Here is a 22,523-nt window from a genome sequence, read left to right on the forward strand (position 1 = left end):
TTTGGATGTGGTATCTAAGTATCACTTTATAGGGACTTGCCTGGAGGGTCTATACTTAAGATTCTATCCTTCCAATGCAGGGGGCACAGATTCAGTCCTTGGCTGGGGAACTAGGATCCCGCACACCATATAGCATGGTCAAAAAAAATTTTTACATAAAATTTAAAATATCACTTTTCTTTTATTATTTGTCTTAAAACTTGAACAGAATCTTCTAAAATTACTAATAATAATCTCAGTAGACTCCCTAGCTTTCAACCTCAGAGTTCTTGCTGGCTTCACCAAATATCCAACTAATAAGAAATAAACAAAAGTGTGAAAAACTACGACACCTTCATTTTCAGTTAACAAAGCATTCCCTTTTAAACGTTTTATCACTTTCTGATGTACACTAGAACTACACTGTGATCAATGACAAAAGACTAGCTAGCGAGCAATTATTTTATACACATACTTACCTGCATAGGTTTTAGTCTTCCTTTTACCTCCACTCCTGGAATTTGCACATACCATGATGCTGCTAAATTTCGCTGTATGTATAAAAGCATGTTGACTGGTTTTAAAATTTCAATGTCATGTTGTAGCAAGTCAGCCTGCAAAATTGTTCTGAAAGATAATTAAAAATGTATTTTATATTTCTAAAATGTACATTTTAAAATGAAGACTATCATCATATGTGTACCAGTTTCCACACAGCATTTTTCCAAACACTAAAGACTGCTATCAGAATTCTTTTAGAACATGCTTCTTTTCAAAAATCAATCAGGATAAGTTTATAAAACAGAGCTACATAAAACAAAGCCCATGCAATGCTGATTTCAAAGAAACAAACTGCATGAGTATGACTATTGCGCTATTTACTATCTTTCCCAAAGACTAATAATAGCTACTAACCAATGTCATACAAACAAATGTTACATCCTCCTAAAACATCTCTGAAGGACAAAGAAAGTGGTGCTGTACTAGGCCCTTAGGTTTATGCTATTAGTACTTCTCCAAACTCAAAGGGAAAAGCTCACCAAACCTAGAAGTTAAACAAGCATATTATAATAGTCATTTCTAGCCTGCCATCTAACACATATTTGAACCACCAAATAATATGCTCTTGTCATCCAACAGAGCCAACACCTTCCCATTTTGATTTGATAATCCATTAGATAGCTTACTGAGAATTCCTAGATGTGACATGCTTTGGAAACGAGAAATAAATCTTAAATTTTATTATATTTTTAAGAAGGCTTTGTCCATGTATAGCTCTGTGCAAAGCAAATAAATAAATATCTAAATTGAGTATTAACAATAATCTTATAATAGGAAATTTTTATAGAGTAAAAAAACACATCATAAATTTAGTAAGACAAAGTATAGATTCTATGAGGTCCATCACTATCAACCACTAACCAAAAATCAATGGTCAAAGTTTCATGATTAGAAGAAATAAGGAATATGAACCATGAACCACTAGAGTGTTTTACCCTGGCAATGATTCTATAAAAATTCTATTTCTAGTAAGTAATACATAGTTGGGGCTTCCCTGGTGGCTCAGTGGTAAAGAATCCACCTAAAATGCAGAAGATGCAGGTAACTCCTGGGTAGGGAAGATTCCCTGGAGAAAGAAATGGCAACCCACTCCAGTATTCTTGCCTGAGAAATCCCATGGAGAGAGGAGCCTGGCGGGCTATAGCCACAGGATGGAAAAAGAGTCAGACACAACTTAGCGACTAAACAGTATGCAACTGGATTATATATTTATACCTGGACAGCTTTAGCTGAGTGAGTTGGATGTCCATTTTATCAATGATGGGGGGTAGAGAATGATGTCCCCTAGAAACTACATTAAACCGGTTTTCAACTGTGATTAAACCCAGATCTGCTATAATAGCATTAGGTGATACTGAAGACTGAGGAATGATAATAACTGGTGCTTTCAAGTTGATATCCATCAAAAGGCGGAAACTCTTTTCGGCCAAGTCTTTCATGCTGGAAGCAGCTCTTTCTGCAGCCTGGGCCGTAGCTGAGCTCAAAGCTTCTTTGGCAGTTTGAAAATTGTTGAGGAAGTTCTGTGGGAAAATACTGGTATTTAGAGTTCCCCCCAAAACAGGGATTTATTTTTTAAAGGAAAAACTTTAAAAAAGTGAAGCTAAATCAAAGAGGTGATATAAAAGAGATGTTATTTATGACTGTGTACATGAAATAAAATTTAGAAAGATACACTCTGATATATTAACATGAACAAGAGTCCCTTCACTTTATGTATTTCAGAATTATTTGTTTATTGACAAATTTTGGTAGCAATTCTTTTTTGTGTGTGTGAAAATAACAATGTTTATTGAGGACTTGCTAAATGCTTTACATGTTTTTCTTTGTTTCATATTTTTTAAGTTTATTTATTTAAATTGGAGGCTAATTACTTTACACAATTGTGGTGGTTTCTGCCATACATGGACATGAAACCTCCCTTTCACTCATTTAAAACCTCCCTTTTACTCATGAATGTTGGCCATTTTAACCCAAATTTACATAAAGAGGTGGAGGAGAAAGCTTTACGGCTCCCAAAGTAGCTTTGAATCTGTACCTCTAGGTCATAGGAATAAAGTCTAGTTTTAGAAACTAAGGTTTTGCCTGCTTATTTCTGAAGATTCTTTTCTTAAGTGTACTTCAACATGAGCAAAGGTGCTTAAGTTTTACAATCTTGCTATCACTAACAAGAGTCAAAAATTATTTATTTAGAGTAAGATACCATTCATCTCAAATTCAACTAAACACAGAAAGTCTTTTCCCAAAAGAGAAAAGAACTGGAAGCGATATTCTTGATGCACATCCATTAATAACACAGATGGCTTATTCAGTTGTTTATTTAACTAATCCCCCTCCAAATAAATTACTTTTCAGAAAAATAAAACATCATGGTTTACATAGAAATGTGTGATTTGAAAGCTTTGATTAACAGTCCTGCTAAAAGAAAGGTATAGGCAAATTAAACTCATTACTCCATGAAACTTACATGGAAATAAATAATTAAAAGAATTTTATGGCTTTCTTTATTATAATTATAATCAAAGCTGTAAGTTCCAGTATTAGCCCTTCCAATGCCTAATGGTCTCCTTAAAGGATTCTTTTAGCTAACCATATTTTAAGGGTATCTCTCAAAACAACTAAAACTGAAAAGCCATAACAAACATCAGAAAGTATTTTCAAACTATGTAACTATGTTAAAGAATGATCCTTCATAGTTGGTTCAAACCAATAATAACTGTAATAATCTATTTAGCATTTAGGAGTTTATCACACAACCCTATTTAGTAAAGATTTTGACTATCTAGATTCAGATACACAGGCAAAGATATTTAGGCTTCAATGAGAAATAAATATATTTTTAAAATAAACTTACCAAAAGAGACATGAAGAATTTATGAACATACACAATCTGAATACAACCCACTTTGAGACTAAGTTTGCCATCTACTTTAGACATATCAGAATAGGCCTTTCCTTCTGTGGCATCTGGATAAAGAGTCATTTCAAACCTAAAGACTTCATCTCCCAAAATAGAGACAGCCTAAAAGTATTAAATTAACTCGTTATTACATCAAAAGAATTGTATCACTGTATTACACAGTTTCTTATTACAGAGTCCTTGACATACAAAGAAGCATCATTTATATCCAAGCTTCAACAAAATACTAGTTAAAAAAGCATTTAACTTGACAATAACATTTTCCTAAATCTCTAAGAAAAAGGTTTATCAATGGAGATATCAATCACTTAATTGGTCAAAAATTACTTTAACACATCATCTAGTCTACATACTGGAGAAGGCAATGGCACCCCACTCCAGTAGTTCTTGCCTGGAAAATCCCATGGACAGAGGAGCCTGGTAGGCTGCAGTCCATGGGGTCGCTAAGAGTCGGGCACGACTGAGCAACTTCACTTTCACTTTTCACTTTCATGCATTGGAAAAGGAAATGGCAACCCACTCCAGTGTTCTTGCCTGGAGAATCCCAGGGACGGGGCAGCCTGGTGGGCTGCCTTCTATGGGGTCGCACAGAATCAGACGTGACTGAAGCGACTTAGCAGCAGCAGCAGTCCATATACAATGTGAAAGCAGACAATGACCATATTCATGGCCAATTCCCAACAAATTGCCTGACACATGACAGATACTACATACACACTGAACAAATGATTAAAGACATCTCCAGACACAAAAAAACAAAAATAAATTTCAATACTGAAACACATTTTTTTAATTACCTTTTTGTGAATGGATGTTAAATCAACATTCGTAACTATGATATCCTTAAGTCTGGCAAACATGTCGGTCTGCTTTGGCCGCACAGAGACAGAGGCATCCATTCCTGTGGGAAATACAACACTTTTAATCTAATCCAAGTGAACTAATTCAGTGTTATTTAAATTCAATAATATACTACCAAGATAGAGAACAGATAAAATTACTATTAGACATATGTGAAGTAACAACTTAGTTTTTAATAGTTTTTTAAAAATGTTTTGGCTGTGCCATGTGGCATGTCAGATCTCAGTTCCCCAGCCAGGGATCAAACCAGCTCCCCCTGCACTAGAAGCACAGAATCTTAACCACTGGACCGCCAGGGAAGTTCCAAAGGTAGCAACTACTATGTATGAGATACTTATTAAATATTACAATATCTTCAAGTGCTAGAAGCATCTCACCCATAAAATCTGTGGAAATTTCAAAACAAAAGTAATCAAATTTCAAAGACAATTAATCACAGGTCTCCAAAAACAAGTATCCTGGGCATTAGCATGATCAAAATCAGTCATTTAGGACAACACCTAACATACGTTGAACAGTCATTTTATAAACATTATATAATGAAAACTATTAATCTGAAAACTATGAATAAATATAATTTGATGAATAAATACTATTTTTTCTACAATAAACTTTATCCAAAACACAATTTCTCTCCAAAAAATGTTTGTCATTTTCATGATTTCTAAAGGCATGATTTTTAAAAACACTTCTCAGAGTGAATCGGAGAATGGCTATAGCTCAACCCCAAAAATGAACCTAGATCATTACCACGTTACCCATAAACAGATCCTTAGTAGTATCTGCTGAATGGAACTGATTTTCTAACCCCTGTTAACTGCTTATTATGTACATGACAGGCATTTTTCTTAATATATGCAAATATGCAAACTTAATCCTCACAACAATCCCATGCATAATTATTATAACAATGTCCATTTTATAGATGAGGAAACTCAGGCATGGAAACATAAATTAACGTGCTCAAGGTCAACCAGTAAGTTTTAGAGCCAAAATTTGAACCTTGACAGGCTGTTCCAGAATCCATGGTATAATCTGAACTCATCTTTCTATCAGGCTGATGATGAGTAAAGCTTATAAAATTTCTTTTAGAAACCTCTTTTACTGATGTTATATATGCACAAAAGGCAAGGGCCATAGGACAATGACATTTTCTTTACTCAGTGAGATGCTCTGCTATTCATTTCTCAGTTTAAACTCATATTATTTTGAAAATGCAAACAGAACATGAGACTAAATCTTAGACTTATTCTGAAAAAAATTTTAAAATATAACAAATGTCTTATATCAGTCATGAACCATAACAAATTTACTTCTAACATTTCAAAGCATATCTCTGAAAAGTTTGCAGGAGTCTTCAATATAAATAAACCCAAAGATGACTCATGATGATCTAAAGGGGTGGGATGGTGGGGGGGAGGTTCAAGAGGGAGGGGATATATGTACACATATGGCTCAGATGGTAAAGAATCTGCCTGCTAATGCAAGAGACCCAGGTTCAATCCATGAGTTGGAAAGATTCTCTGGAGAAGGAAATGGCAACCCACTCCAGTATTCTTGCCTGGGAAATCCCATGGACACAGGAGCCTGGCAGGCTACAGTCCAGAAGGTCGCAAAGAGTCTGATGTAACTAAGCAACTAACACACTCACTTTTTATAGCTCATTCACTTTTTTTTTTTTTTTAATGACTGTGCTGGGTCTTCACTACTGCACCCAGGCTTTTTCCTAGTTGCGTTGACCAGGGGCTACCCTTCTTTGCAATGCTAGGGCTTCTCATTGTGGTGGCTTCTCTTGTTGTGAAGCATGGACGTGCGTAGGCTTCAGTAGTTCTGGTGCAAGGGCTCTGTAGTTGTGGTTCCCGGGCTCCAGAGTACAGGCTCAACAGTTGTGGTGCATGGCTTAGTCGCTCCACAGCCTGTGGTATCTTCCTGGAACAGGGGTTGAACCCGTGTCTCTTGCACTAGCAGGCTAATTCTTTACCACTGAGTCACCAGGGAAGCCTACCGATTCACTTTTTTATACAGCAGAAACTAACATAACATTATAAAGCAACTATACTCCAATAAAATATTTCAAAAATAAATAAATAGGGCTTCCCTGGTGGTTCAGCAGTAAAGAATCTGCCTGCAATGCAGGAGATGTGTCTGAGAAACACGGGTTTGATCCCTGGTTCGGGAAGATCTCCTAGAGAAAGAAATGGCAACCCACTCTAGTATTCTTGCCTGGGTAATCCCATGGACAGAGGAGCCTGGCGGGCTACAGTCCATGAGGTCCCTAAAGAGTCAGATGCAACTTAGCAACTAAACAACAAATACATAATAAAGTTTACCATTTAGAAAATTAAAAAATGGAAAGTTGTATCTTGTTAATGAATGAGAAAACTCAATATCATTAAGATATCAATTCTCCCTAAATTGGTCTACAGATGCAATGCAATTCCAATTAAAATACTACAAGGCTAAGAAAAAAAAAATACTACAAAGCTTTTTGTTGAAATTGGCTGTTGTCCTTGAAGTCGCTAAGTCATGTTCAACTCTTTGTGACCCCACAGACCATTGCACACCAGACTCCTCTGTCCTACACTATCTCCTGGAGTTTGCTCAAATTCATGTCCATTGAGTCTGTGATGCTATCTAACCATCTCATCCTCTCCCGTCTCCTATTCTTTTTGCCTTCAATCTTTCCCAGCATCAGGGTCTTTTCCAAGAGTCGGCTCTTCACATCAGGTTGTCAAAATATTGGAGCTTCAGTTTCAGCATTGTTCCTTCCAATGAATATTCAGGGTTGATTTCCTTTAGAATGGACTGGTTTGATCTTGCAATCCAAGGAACCAAGAGTCTTCTTCAACACCACAATTCAAAAGCATCAATTCTTTGGTACTCAGCTTTCTTCATGGTCCAACTCTCACAACTGTGAAGTTGGAAAGCTAATGGTAAAATTTACACGGAAATGCAAAGAATGTGGAATAGCCAATCAGATGAGGGAAAAAATATAATTTTACTAACTGTTACTGAAATCTTGGGGGAAAAAAAAAGACAAGCCATGAGAAATCTACCATGCAACAAGCTCATTCTTCCTGAAGGTCTATGTAAAAACAAAAGTACCTACACCAAGGAATAAGTACTTACCATGTATTCTAATATCTGCAATGTTACACTTCTGATCACAGACAAAAACATTAAATGCATTTAATTTAGCGGTGACCTTTAAATCAAACACATCGTCTTGAGAAGAGTTGCTGGATACTGAAAAGTAACAAAATCCTTGTGATCAGCAAAATGTAAAGAAGATATAGCACATAAAATAATCTCAAATTCACTAGAAGTACAATATGAACTGTGAAGAACCAAAAAGGTCTCCATTAAGATTATACATAATATTATTTTTAAATCAATTTTCAAATGCCAATCAGACAAAAACTAGTATTTTTCCATCCAAATTAAAAATAAAGGCAACCTTTATTAGCACCTGGTAAGTACAATTTTGTTAGATGGAAAACTTTACTATAACTTTTCTCCTAGAAAAAAAAGAAAAATCCCTATAATAGAATTCTAGGATTCTAATAGAGATAAATTTTGATTTGGAACTTCTTTTCACATCATATATTAGATCAAAGAAAAGTATTTCATGAAAAACTGAAATGGTAAATTAGTAAAAATATGTATTATTAACTATGACACATACAATACATGTTAATAACTATACAGCCAATTTCTCTAGACTGTATTCTGTTTCTCCATGAAGAATCCTAAGATAAAGTCTATAAGAAATGAACATAAAGAGCTAAAGTTAAGGAACAAAAAGCTACTTTATAATATGTATTTGTGTCTGTGTACATGTCTAAGAATCACAATCAAATGGATTCCCTTAATCTATTTTAGTTCAAGTCCGGATTGATAAATATAACATATAATTTCCTAGAGATGTGTCTTGACTGAAGGAAACAATGTTTCTTATAAAACTGTAAAAGTATGGGGACATCAGTCCTTAATCACCAAGATGATAAAAGAGTTTGTTTGTTTTCCCTTAAAATTTAAAGTAGCATAATCAAACCATAAAAGAACAGCTACACAGCATAACTAGAATATTGCTTCTTTGGATTAGGATTTTTTTATAGTTTATTGTGAGCTTAAATACTCCCTGTATCAGATCTAATATTACTAACAGCTTTATACTTTAAAGATGCCAGTAATATAGATACTGCAACCAATTATGGTCTGAAAATTAAATGACCAGATATTTAGATACTCACACCATATGATATGAAAGAAAAATAATTAAAGTAATATTTGACTTAAAAATAGGCACATATTCACTCAGGCTATACTACATCTAATATTTTCAGGGCACAAGTCATGGCATGTGCCCATATCTCTATGTGACTTAAATCCAGTTTTGGTTTGAAATCAAAGTGAGTCTGTCTCTTCCATGAGATTATTCCTTTTGTGTCTTGCAAAGCTTAAATCTGTTGAGTACCAGGTAGTTTTAACTGACTGAAATGGGCCTTTGTTACTATGCATGACTGTGATCATACTTTAATTTCTTCCTTTCTCACTTTCACTAGAGTGAAGGCTATGGGCACATCAATGCAAAGTATATACGACTTTATTTCATGAAAAAGCAAGGCAGTGGAATCAAATATAAATACATGATTAATATTAAACACATATTTAAAATCTCTCACTAAATTTATATCAATACCATAAGAGTAAAATCCGCTTTCTTTTGAAACCAACATAATCTGTTAAAGCACTGGAAACATTAAGGTGCTAAATGGTTATCTTAGCTTAAAAATACAAGTTATTCTGTTCAGTTCAGTTATTACATATGATTATTAAAGTTCAGGTAGAAAGTATGAGACCATGACTCAAAAGTTAATACCAGTTTTGGCAATGATACTTCTGGACTCCCCCATAAGTGGTTTCAGCTCCGAGTCCTTCTTAGAAGGTTCAGAGGATGGAACAGCAGAGGACAAAAAATCCATGAAGGACAGTAAAGCTTCCAAATGAAGAACTAAGTCTAAAGATGAAAATGAAACCTAAGATAATGAACAATTAGAGAGGCAAATTTCAGATATGGAAACATTTTTATGTCAAACTTCAACATATACAAGTAGCCCAAGAATAGTTCAACCAAGGACCTTTTTTATTTGAGAAAGAATTCACTATTACTCTGTTAATCCTTTATCAGACAATAAACTAACACTGCCAACTTCCACACATGACCATACTTCTAACTTCAACAGAACTTGATAGCTTTTAAGTAAAGATTTAGAAGTATTATCAGCCTTAGCTCAGTCCCCTTATAGAAGGTTCCAGGCAATGTCTGTACTGAGCCATACTTTCTGCCTGACCCTTAATTTTTTTTCTAATCCTAAAGTCAGTTAACAATTCAAGTGCTTAATGCTTCCATTAATAGGATGTCAAATAAGAGTTGTAAATAAAATTCCCTTAAAAATGTATTATTTTGTCCTCAACAAGGAATCATTAATTTGTACGTGGGAAACAAATCGTCTTTTAGGAAATCAAATAAACTTTTGTAATAATTTTATCTCAGCTCTATATTCATTTCTTCCATCTACAAGATTAGATCTATTATCATTACCACTCTTACTCTAATTTTAGAACTCACAATCTCACAGCTAAAGATGGCTTTGAAGCTATATTTAATCATTAACATATACCCTAGCCTTACAGTGAGTTAGAAAAGACATACCTCAAGTGTTTGTTTGGTATTGTCATGAGTGGTTTTAAATTCTGGTCCATCAGTGTCTGCCTACAAATAATGGAGGATTAAATCACCAGGTTGGAAACAATAAAAATTCACACAGTGCAAAATATATATACATATAGTCTTTACTTTTCAAAGCATGCTATGAAAACACTATAAATATATTTTTTAAAGCAAAGAAGAATATGCCAAAAACACAACCACATAAGTAATTCTCACATTCTGTAAAAGCAAAATCCCAAACTAGGAGGAAATGCTAAAGGTAGGGAAAATGCTAGTGCATGTGGATTATATTTTGCTTCAAGTTACAATGGAACTTTGTATATTTCCACTTATTCAAAAACATACGATTAACTCTGAAGGTTACTGAAATGATCCAGGACTGTCAGATGCTTGCATAATGCACTATAATCAACCAGTTTTAGAATAAAAAATTTTAGGGGAAAAAACTGAGACATTGAATATGGGGGAACTATGTAACTTCATACATTCAAATATTAAAGAATTTTAGAACTAAAACTAGGTACCTTTGTCAATAACATTTTCAGAAGGGGTTCATCTGTTACATTGGAAGAGTTAATAATGTGAAGAGGTCCTCCTTTAGAGTCTAAAAGAGAAAGAGAGATCATGAAGTCTTTTAGATATTTCAAATATATTAAAAACAGATCAGCCAGATACACAACATATACATTTCCCAAACCTCAACAGTTGGGTGGTGCAGTGGATAAGAATCCACCTGCCAGTGTAGAGGACACAGGTTCCATCCCTGGTCCGGGAAGATTTCACAATGCTGTGGAGCAACTAAAGCCTGTGTGCCCTAGGGCACTTGAGCTACAACTACTGAGCCTATGTGCTGCAACTACTGAAGCCTGAGTGCCCAAGAGCCCGCATTCCACAACTACGGAGCCCGCAGGCTGTAGTTACTGAAGCCCTTGAACCTAGAGGCTGTGCTCTGCAACAAGAGAAGCCACCACAGCAAGAAGTCCCCTGCACCAGAACAAAGAGCCACCCCAGCTCACCCCAACTAGAGAAAGCACATGCAAAGCAACGCAGACCCAGCACAGGCAAAAATAAACCACGAAAATACATTTTTAAAGAATTCAAGAGTTGTATGCTAAAAATGGTGACTTTTACTATATGCATCATATCTCAGTAAAACTGGCTTTGAAATAAAATCCAAGATACTCCACAAAGACAAAAAACCAGCACTAGCCAATTACAAATGATATAATATTTGGTACTACTGGTATTACTTATTTCAACAAATAAGAATATATTAAAGGACAAAGCTAAAAAATACTTAAACTAGGGATTATTCTCAATACAAGTCTGCTTTACTTAAAGTGACCCCATAGAATTCCAATGAACTTTAAATACCTGTATTAACTTTAAAAGTTACTTTGGTGCAATTTAGAAAGTGAATTTGAAAGGTTGAAGAGACTACAGAAGAATGCTAAACTTTTTCCTCTATATATTTTCATATTGCTTGTTATTTTTTACAAGTATATATTAATATTATAATATATTAATATAACAAAAAAACACTGCTGTAATTTAAAAATAAATTTAAAAATCAAACAAAAAATTTACTTTCTAGTAAACTAACTCACCTTTCAAAAAGGGTCCCTGGGCTCTCTACCTGAGTATTGTACTTGGGTTGTGATTTCCTAATATGTCAGTTCACAGAGAATAGTTATAATGTTGCCTTTACAAGTTCTGAAGTGTTTTATATAGACATAGAGACATAGGCCTCATTCTTCTTTTAGATATATTCTACTTTGTGCTAAATATTTAGATATAGACTTACTTTATGATCAATTACTACATAGATAATGAATTTTTAATTTTTAAATATTAAATTACTTTCTACTAAATGTAATAAATTTAAACTAATTAAATAATTACAGTGACACTAAAAGATATGCTTAAAGTTTATAAAAAGGTAGGGACCTCTGTCTATTACATGCACAATTTACAAAGACTACACTTCATACTTACCAGTGAACTCAAAGCATCGCATACTAATCTTTTTTAGATAAGCTTCAGCAGTCAGGTCATAGGCTTTAACTCTAGCTTCCAGTCCAAGCTGCAGGACATTTAGTTCATGTAAAGGCCTTCCTTTCTTTTCTGCTTTTTCCATCAAAGTAATCACAACCTAGAAAAAGATACCAGTATTACCACAAACTATTTCACTAATATACAATGAAGATATAAGTTAACAATTTGTTACATCCAGAGTAATATAATAAAAAATTCACCCAATGTAAAGATGTGCACTTCTATTTGTGTCTGGAAATTGCCTAGGGTTATTTACTTTGGAGGCACACTTACCTGTTCAGATTTTTAAAGCACAGCCAATATATTCTAGTGGATTTCAAGACAGCTAGGAAAAAAAAAAAAAGTGGTTCTACCTAATTCCCAGAAGTCCTAGTCTGATGGATGGTGTCAGACTAAATCTCAAAGTCTGAGATATACAATCAATTTTTAAACTACACTTAAGGCAAGGTTTCTCAACCTTGGCACCAATGACATCTGGGGCTGGGTCATCCTTTCCAGGGAGGAGCAGTCCCAAGCACTACAGGCTGTTCAGTGGCATCACCGGCCTCTACCCATTGGCTGCCAGTAGACCCCTCTCTCTGGATGGCAAAAACCAAAACTCTCTCCAGATGATGCCTATTATCAGCAAATTGCTTCCTCTTACCCTAATCACTGTCCTCGCAAAGACAACTGTAATTACATGTATCACAAATGATATTAAAAAGGACTTATGGGTTTTTCTATGTACATATGTTAATGAAGCCCACGTGCAAATAGAATGATTCATCTATTAACGTTTCAATTATCAAAGCTTAAAAATCTTCAATAACTTAATATCACCAGAAAAACAGCAGACGTTTAACATTAAGGAAGTTTGTTTCAAAGCATATATTTCAGATTTTAAAAGTAGCATTCAATTGTTTAAAAATTTATTATGCTTAACTCAGAGACAGAATATAACCTCTACACAACTGTTTAACGATGAAGGGATTTTTAGGGGAAATTTTTTTCTTCCAAGTCCCTCTGTGTGATGCTTTCCCTCATATAAACATGTTTATGTCTGGTTCCTCTCTCTACCTTGTCCCAGTCCCCTTCCTGAATCCTGTTTCTCAGACTCCATTTTATTACTCTTTAAAAATGCAACCCAAATCTCACTTCCTCCAGGAAATCTTCCCTGATCCTCTCAGACTGCTTAGATGCCCTCTTCCTACTGTGAGGGCACCAAGGACGGAAACCACCTGCCTTGGCCGGGCATGATGATAACCGCTTGCCTGAACTGTCTCACAGCAGAAGGTCCAGTAAGGAAAACAGAGCTTCCCCTGAAAACTAATGGACAGAATTCGGGATAAAAGCGGATAAAAGGAGGGAGGAGATGCCAGCGAACAAACCCAGAAGAATTCAGACAGGGCCAAAAGGAGGAGGGAGGAGACAATATGTCCAGCCAACCTCCCAGAAGCCCTCACACTGCTATCGACATTGGCCGAGTCACACGTGCACCATCAGGAAGACCCTGAGTCACCAAATGTATTTGGTGAGCAAGATGACTGGCCAGAGATAACCTGGCAACCAACCCCATTACCATGAACCACAGACTGGGAACCACGTGACAGAATGTAATTTAATGGGAATATTACAAAAATGTTAATAGTTTTCTTGTTTGAGTTGAGTCTATGCCTTTTACCTTTGTTTCCTTAGCACTCAGCACATGCAATGAGTATTTGTTACATGTGTGAATACAGAAGAGGAAAACTCATTTACTCTTTCCTTAAGAATCTGAAGCTGGACAGCAGACTAAAAATAAGATAACATCTTTTAAATTTATACACATTTTATTCTATTGTATTAATGGTTACTAAAATTTTCAAAGAATTTTCTCAGTCCTTTTCCTGTCTTTCCTATACAAAATCCAAAGCAAGCCACATTCCATCTGTCCTAAAATCATTTGAAAAGTGTGTTAGAGGGCATACTACCATTTTTTCTATGAAATATTATAACCTCAAAAAATAACTCATCTTTAACGCTCAAATTTATAAATATTACATCTACATACAAATTACAAATAGCCTATGTAAGATTTTTTTAGTAGAGTAATTCCAAATATCCATTATCTATTCACCTCATTTTATAAAAACAGATGAAAATTACACACCTCTTTAATTTCAAAATTCAACAGCATATTAATGATGTCTACAGATTTTATTTCTTCCACTCCAGCTGTTGAAGTATCTTGAGAAACATGCACATCTTGTTTTAATGTAGAGATTTCAAGTGGCTCTTTAATTTCACCTAAAGAGGTTTAAAAGAAATTGATTTACCTCTATTCACACATTTCCTACATGAATACTCAATGAGGACTTAGACAAGTACTCCAGACTTGGTGCAAGCATTCAAAATCTACAAATCAGAATTATACAGCCCCAGCCCTTAGAGAGCTCAGTTTAGTAGAAGATACACAGACAAACACACATCATATATAGTACAGACAAAATAAGCAGGCTTCAACTGCTTATTAAATAGACAAATGTTGACAGACTCTATGTAAGTGGATAGAAACCACGTAACTAGGCAAGACACTGCCATAAGGAGATCAAGAAAGTCTTAACAGGACAGTTATCTTCAAGTGGAACTGGAGGGTCTCCTCAGAAGAGACAGACAGGAATAAAATAAGAGGTAGCAGAAAATCACAGAGAAAGAACACATCAGGACAGGTTTTGCAAACAGAAAGGAGTTTGAAATGGTTAAATCATGAGGAGAATAACAAGAATCAAGGTTTGATAAGAAGAAAAGCAGGGGAAAGTTGAAGCTTCTTATGCCATACCAAAAACCAAAAGTAAAACCAAATGACTATGGGCTTGTTGTCCTGAAATTCATACCCTGAAACACAACAAAATTTGCTTTCCAAACTGTAATACACAACACTAATAACAGCTATCACTTGCTAAGTACTCACCTCTGTGTAGGATGTGTGGTAACAGATGTACATGGACTAGCTCAGTTAACTCTCATAACAATACTTTGACGTAAAAACTTTATTGTTCTCACTTCCCAGATGAGCAAACTGAGGTCCCAAAAGACTCAGTGCCTTGCTTAGTGTTTTCCATGTGGAAAACCACTGCTGTTAATTACTACCTTTGAGAAAGCAATACACAGGGCAAGGCTTCTTAACCATCCCCTTATTTTAGCACTGTTTCAGGCATAATGTGATCCAGGGGAAATAATTCTAGCAAATATTTTGCTTTTAGAAAACAATTCCTAGAATAGGCAAAGATTTCTTAAATAGAAAATAAAAAGCCCTCATCATTTAAAAAATATGTATTAGAGTTCATTAAAAGTAACTAATTCTATAAACAGAAGGCCCATTAAGAGTGAAAAGGTAAACCACAGATTGAGAGAAGACATTTCTACACACATACTAACATGTATACATATAGCAAATGTAACCAGCAAAGGGCTCCTATCCAGAATGAATAAATAATTCCTATACACCAATTAGAAAAAAAGACCACACCTTAATAAAAATGGTCAATAGACTCGAATGTGTGAGTAGTTGCTCAGTCGTATTTGACTCTTTGCAACCCCATGGACTGCAGCCTGCCAGGCTCCCCTGTCCATAGAATTTTCCAGGCAACAATTCTGGAGTGGGTTTGCCATTTCCTTCTCTAGAGGAATCTTCCCGACCCAGGGATCGAACCTGCATCTCTTTCGTCTCCTGCACTCGCAGGTGGATTCTTTACCACTGAGCACCCAGGAAGCCCCATACTACACTTGATCTTAGTCAAAAGGCTGAGAAAACTTGAATGACCATGTCGAAAAAGAGAATATCCGAATAACCAATAAGCATATGAAAAGATCCTCAATTTCATTAGTTACCAAGGAATAAATAAAAACCAAAGACTGACAATGGTCTTCTTGGTGAGAATGTGAAAAAACTGGAACTCTCATACCCAGCTGGTAGCAAAGTAAATTGATTCAACCACGTGGAAAACTGATCGGTATAACCTGGCGTAAGTTACTGAAGCTAAATGTAAGCTAACATATAAGCCAGTAATTCTACTCTGAGTTGTATGTTCAGAACAAAAAAAGTAATATAACTGTACCAAAAGATTGTGCAATAACTTTCATAAAAACTTTACTCATGATAGTCAAAAACTGGAAACAGGAATAAAAGGAACAAACTAGTGCTAGATACTCCAACGGATGAATCCCACAAACAAAATGTTTAATGAAAGAAGCCAAACAAGAAAAAATTTTTCTATGATTCCATTTATATGAAATTCAAAAAGAGGGAAAACTACTCTATCTACGGTATTACAAACTAGAATGGCAGTAAATTCTGGGTAGATCTTAGGGGAGGGTGGGAGTTTGGTACTGACCAGGAAAGGGCATAGGGAGGGCTCTAGGGTGCAGTGCTGGAAATGTTTTATATCTTAATCTTGGTGATTACACCAGTGTAGCCATATATAAATAAGTTCACTGAATTTACACTTTACTATATGTGTTAACATATTGTAAAAAAATAAGACACCCCTCCCTAGTTTTTTTTGTTGTGTGTGTGTGTGTGTGTGTGTTGTTGTTGTTGTTATTGTTGTTTTTGAGATACAACTGACTTAAATTATTGAACGCAAATCCAAAGCTGGTGCTCCGTGACAACCTGGAGGGGACAGGGTGGGAAGGAAGGTGGGAGGGGGTGCAGGAGGGAGGGGACACATGTATGCCTACGGCCAATTCATGTTGATGTATGGCAATAACCATCACAATATTGTAAAGTAACTATCCTCCAATTAAAATTTTAAAATATTGTATTAGTTTTAGGTAAAAAAAAAAAAAAAGAACAGCTCTTTAAAATCGAAAAAAAATACAGTGGTATACCATTTTTTCACTCAGCAAATTGGCAAAAATTTTTAAATCTGATAATATGCTGTGTTAGAAAAGGCACAGAAAAACAACCTGATGGGATTACAAAACACTCATGCTCATTTTGCGTATAAGCTCTATGAGGTTCAACTGTCAAAACAATAAGTGAAATTAAATTTTATTACATGTACTAATTAAATTATTATTTTAACAAAAACTAAATACTCTTTTATCCAGTAGTCCTGGTATTTTTCCAACAGATAAACATGTACTTGTAAAAGTGTATGCACTAGAATAATTAATGCAACATAATAAAAGTGAAAGACTGAAATAAACCTGACATGTCCATTAATAGGGACTTTATAAATTATGATACTTCAATAGAATACCAAGCATCCATTAAAAAGAATGAGTTAGATCTATACACAGCATATATACAGATATGGAATGAACACCAAGATACACTATGTATGTGTACATGCTGCTAAGTCATGTCAGTTGTGTCCTACTCTTTGCACCCCCATGAACTGTAGCCTGTCAGGCTCCTCTGTCCATGGGATTCTCAAGGCATGAATATTGGAGTGGGTTACCATGCCCTCTTTTAGGCTATGTGTATATACATACATATAAAACAGCTTAGAAAATAAGTCTGGTAGTTACTTTGCCTCAAGTTAAAGGGCCACTGTATCTAATAATTTAAATCCTCTTGCATTTATATTGCAGTACAATTTTTTCCGTATCTTTGTTTAGTTCCGTATCTTTGTTTATCAACCACCTCAGTTTTTACATCTATATTACTAGTGTGTGCATGCTCAGTTATGTTCGACTCTTTGAGACTCCATGGACTACAGCCTATGAGGTTCCTCTGTCCATGGGATTTTCCAGGCATGAATACTGGATTGGGTTGCCATTTCCTTCTCCAGGGGATCTTCCCAACCCAGGGATCAAACCTACATCTCCTGCATTATCAGGTGGATTCTTTATCACTGAGCCTCCAGGGAAGCCCCAGGTATATTACTACTAAATCTTATTTTAAAGTCAGATTGAGTAGGCTACATAGCATACTGTCAACTTAAATTTTCTTCTTTCCTATATGTGCAAATTTAAAACTTATTCCAGGAATTCACCACTGATCTGAAACCCTTCTTTCTGGCTTCCTCCTAACTCATGCAACTTAGAAATAACTGACAGTTTGCTTAACTTAAAAGCAAACTGTCGTTTTATTCAATAGTATCTTATTTACTTTCTCGGTAATACAAATCACAGTTGTAAATATGTATTCATTTATTTCATTTTTATTGTCTATCACCCCTACTAAATTGTGCTGCTGCTGCTGCTGCTAAGTCGCTTCAGTCGTGTCCGATTCTGTGTGACCCCATGGAAGGCAGCCCACCAGGCTCCCCGATCCCTGGGATTCTCCAGGCAAGAACACTGGAGTGGGTTGCCATTTCCGTCTCCAATGCATGAAGGTGAAAAGTGAAAGTGAAGTCGCTCAGTCGTGTCCGACTCTTTGCGACCCCATGGACTGCAGCCCATCAGGCTCCTCCACCCATGGGATTTTCCAGGCAAAAGTACTGGAGTGGGGTGCCATTGCCTTCTCCTACTAAATTGTAAATAACTTATATTATGCCGCCTATTGTTAGCCTCTTACCTGTCTCCTGTATTCTCGGTTTTACTTTATTCAAATCTTCAGGAGCCTCACCAAGATTTTCTGCTAGTATTCTAAATAAAAGATTAAGATCTTCTTGATTTAGATTAACCTGTGAAATACAATGTTCCAAGAAAAGATAATTTCATTTTTAATGAAACAATCCTAACACAGAAAATAAATCCTTAGTAACAAAACACTAAGGACCGAATAATCTTAATGATGACTAAAAAATTATATAATCACTATACACTCAAGTATTTCACTACTTATTTCATGTCAAAGTGAAGACAGTGTCTGAGAAAAACAGTATGATTTATGAGTCAGTATTAGTTTCATCTACTTAATCAATATGATTCTCAGTGAAAGTTAATAATGATTAAAGAAATCAGATCACCTTTTTTTAAAGAAATTAATTTTGGAACATAAGTGCTACTATGCACATATAAGTGCTATTTTTTAAATAATAACAATTTCAATGTAATAGAAAGGCCATCTTCAATATAAAAAATAGGGTTCATTCAATGCTATAATTATCTTATGGGTACTTAGATATCCCTAAAATAAAAGGTTGTATATATAATATATAGAAGAAATAGAATTATAATATACTGATAGTAATAATTTACAAGTAGATCTTTGCTAATGTGTACATATAACAAATTTAAAAGCTAAAGAACACTTAACTAAAGATTAAATTCTACTAAAAACAATGAAGATACTGTTGGACAATATCACACTGAAATTTTTCTTACAACAATCAGTGAAAAAAAAAGTCCACATTTCATTTGGATTTATAATGAGAAAATCTTCAGAGTCTCAACTTTCAATAACAAGGTTTTCTCCACTCATCTACTCACATTCATTGACTCAAGATGTCCTTTAATTTCCACAACAGGCACCTTGTGGTACCAAGATGCAGCTAGATTCCGATTTACAAAAAACTCCAAGTTAATTGGGTGCAACAGCTGAATATCAGGATGGGAGATTCCTGGCTGGATCACTGTCCTTATGGGAAATATAATTGATATATATGCATAAACATAGGGGTAAATGCAATATATCATTGAAAAAAAAACAAAGTCCAAAGTTGTTGCTCTAAATGCTGATTTGAAACACAATGCTGTTTTAGTGTTTTCTAAACTTGATTTATAGTTAATTTAATCTACAATGCACCAGCATGAACAGATTAAAATACAGCTGACCTTTGAACTTCATGGGGCGGGGGTGGGGGTGCGCTAGTGGTGACAACGTTCCACTCAATCATGTAACTTTTACTTTGCCCTCCATATTTTGGTTCCTCTGTATATGCAGTTCCTCCACAACTATGGCTCCAAACAACCATGGGCTGTTAACACTGCATTATTTACCAATGGGAAAAAATCTGCTTATAAGCAGAATCATGCAGTTCAAACCCATGTTGTTCAAGGGTCAACTGTATATGATATACAATTAACCTTTTAAAAAATTTTTTTCTTTAAACAGAAGATAGATGACAACAATTTTTAAAAAGAAACTGATATCACTGACAATATGGAGGAATTATCTGTATAGTTGTTCAAGGATTCATACATATGCTGGTACAGAGATTAGAGAAAAAAGCGACATTTGAAAAGCAAGCTCTAAGTTTATAAAGCTCTTCACCAGGATTCTTTTCTTGACATGCCTTATAATCATTCCTTTTTTACTCAAGATAATTAAATATCCTTGGATGGGGTAGAAAATGATTTTAAAATGAATGGACACACTTTCAAATGTCCTCTGGTGTGAGCCCAAGAGATACATCATAACTTACACAGCACTCCTGCCAAAAATGTATAAGCTCAATTAAATTATGAGGAATCACTCAGACAAAACTGAGACTCATTCCATGAAACAACTAGACTATACTCTTCAAAACTGTCATCATCATGAAAAACAAAGAGGGCTAAAGAACTATTACAGAATAGTCTATCAGTACAGAAATCCCCCTCCCTAGTACAAAATACAATTTAATGCCACATGTTACCATGGACTAAAGGGGAAATTCTTGGACCAACTGGTAAAATCTGAATATTGATTGCATGTGCTATGTGCTCTGCCCATGGGATTTCCCAGGCAAGAATACTGGAGTGGGCTGTCATGCCCTCCTCCAGGGGATCTTCCTGACCCAGGGATTGAATCTGCAACTCCTGCATGACAGGTAGATTCTTTACCACTGAGACAGCGGGGAAGCCCTATAGAACCCATACTGGATAATACATTATACCAATGTTAAATTTGGTAACTGTGGTGATTATGTAAGAGGATTAAAGTCCTTGCTCTTAGGAGACACATGCTAAAGCATATAGGGGCAAAGGGTAAGATATCTATTCTCAAATAGTTTAGCAAAAAATGTTTTAACTTCCAGTTATGAAATAAACCTTGGGGACGTAATGTATAGGATGGTGACTATAGTTAATATCACTATATCGTATATTTGAAAGTTGCTAAGAGAGCAGATCTTGAAAGTTCTCATAATAACAACAAAAAATTTCTGGAATATGTGTGTTGACAAATGTTAACTAGACTTACTGTGGTGACCATTTTGCAATACATACAAATATCAAATTGCTACGCTGCATATCTGAAACTAGTATAATCTGTCAATTATATCTCAATAAAAATAAAATTTTTAATTTAAAATATTAAGTATATATACAGAATTAAAGCAAAGGCAAACAATTGGTGAATCCAGGTGAAGGATTATATGTGAACTCACAGTACTACTATTTTTGCAATTTGTCTGCAGGCTTGAGATTTTTCAAAATAAAAAGTTGATTTAAAGGACTTCCCTCGTGGTCCAGTGGTTAAGAACGCAGATTCACTGCATGAACCCATGCAATGGGACACGGGTCAATCCCTGGTCAGGGAACCAGGATCCCACAGGCCTTGGAGCAATCAGAGAGCCTACGCACTCCAAAGAAAATCCCGCATGACGTAACAAAGAACCCGCATGATGCAACTAAGACCCAACACAGCCAAAAAAATTAATAAATATTTTAAGATAACTGATTTAAGATACTGTTCTGTGCAACAGAAATATGTTGAGTGTGAATTTCAACAGTCATAAAACTTCACAGACAATATTAAACAACACTTGAATACGTAATTATTGAAAGAGCATTACCTAGAAAGCTTCAGTTCTGTTAGTTGCACATCCATTCTATCAATCACTGGAGGGTCTGAGTAGTTTTCACCAGATACCAGACTGAACTGATTCTGAACTCTGATTAACCCAAGATCAACCACTACTGCATTGGTGGAAATGGAAGACTGTGGGATGACTATAACTGGTGCTTTCAAATCAATATTGATGGAAACACGAAAGCTCCTCTGGGCAAAATCTTTCACACTTGTGGCGGCCTTTTCTGCAGCCTGAGCAGTAGCTGCACTCAGAGCCTCTTTCGCTGTCTGGAAATTGTTCAGGAAGTTCTGGAGACACAAAGTAAAAGGACAAATTCAAACAGGAGGATAAGCACATCATTTCTAACACCATCTTCTTTTTATTTATGTGCTAATGCTTTCCCAATAAGTAACTTTCAGTTGAGTTCTATTTTTCTAAAGTTAGGAAAGAATTACTGACTATCCATCCATATGCATGAGCTACCTGACAATGGCTAATTATAAATAGAGTTATATGGCTGAGAAACAGAGAAAAAAAATTATAATAGTTTTTACACTTGAGAATTTAGATTCACTATGTTCCAGAAAAAACAATTCCATTGTAGACAATGCTAGACAAAAATCATTAAATGATTTCAACTGTGAAAGAGAGGTTTTGACCTCTACATTAATCCATAAATAATATCAATAATCAAATCAATGCACATCCTAAATTCAAAGTTTTAAGATTGCAATCATAATTATCAGACTTGCTTAAGTACTTCTAAGTCAAAAAAATCTATATATAAATG

At 35.2% G+C, this 22,523-nt stretch overlaps 1 protein-coding gene across 1 annotated transcript in view; it reads right to left on the bottom strand.

Moving 5' to 3' along the window:
- Window positions 1-22,523, bottom strand: part of VPS13C (vacuolar protein sorting 13 homolog C) — a 184,273-nt gene that overhangs the window by 71,551 nt on the left and 90,199 nt on the right. Inside the window, 13 exon segments of the mRNA XM_070378006.1 lie at window positions 459-606; window positions 1,756-2,060; window positions 3,392-3,559; window positions 4,255-4,358; window positions 7,448-7,564; window positions 9,201-9,357; window positions 10,035-10,094; window positions 10,577-10,656; window positions 12,048-12,204; window positions 14,236-14,372; window positions 18,592-18,700; window positions 19,449-19,596; window positions 21,737-22,041. Coding sequence (XP_070234107.1) covers window positions 459-606; window positions 1,756-2,060; window positions 3,392-3,559; window positions 4,255-4,358; window positions 7,448-7,564; window positions 9,201-9,357; window positions 10,035-10,094; window positions 10,577-10,656; window positions 12,048-12,204; window positions 14,236-14,372; window positions 18,592-18,700; window positions 19,449-19,596; window positions 21,737-22,041 — 1,995 coding nt within the window.

Source organism: Bos mutus, chromosome 10 (assembly GCF_027580195.1).
Source record: "Bos mutus isolate GX-2022 chromosome 10, NWIPB_WYAK_1.1, whole genome shotgun sequence".
NCBI classification, from domain to species: Eukaryota; Metazoa; Chordata; class Mammalia; order Artiodactyla; family Bovidae; genus Bos; species Bos mutus.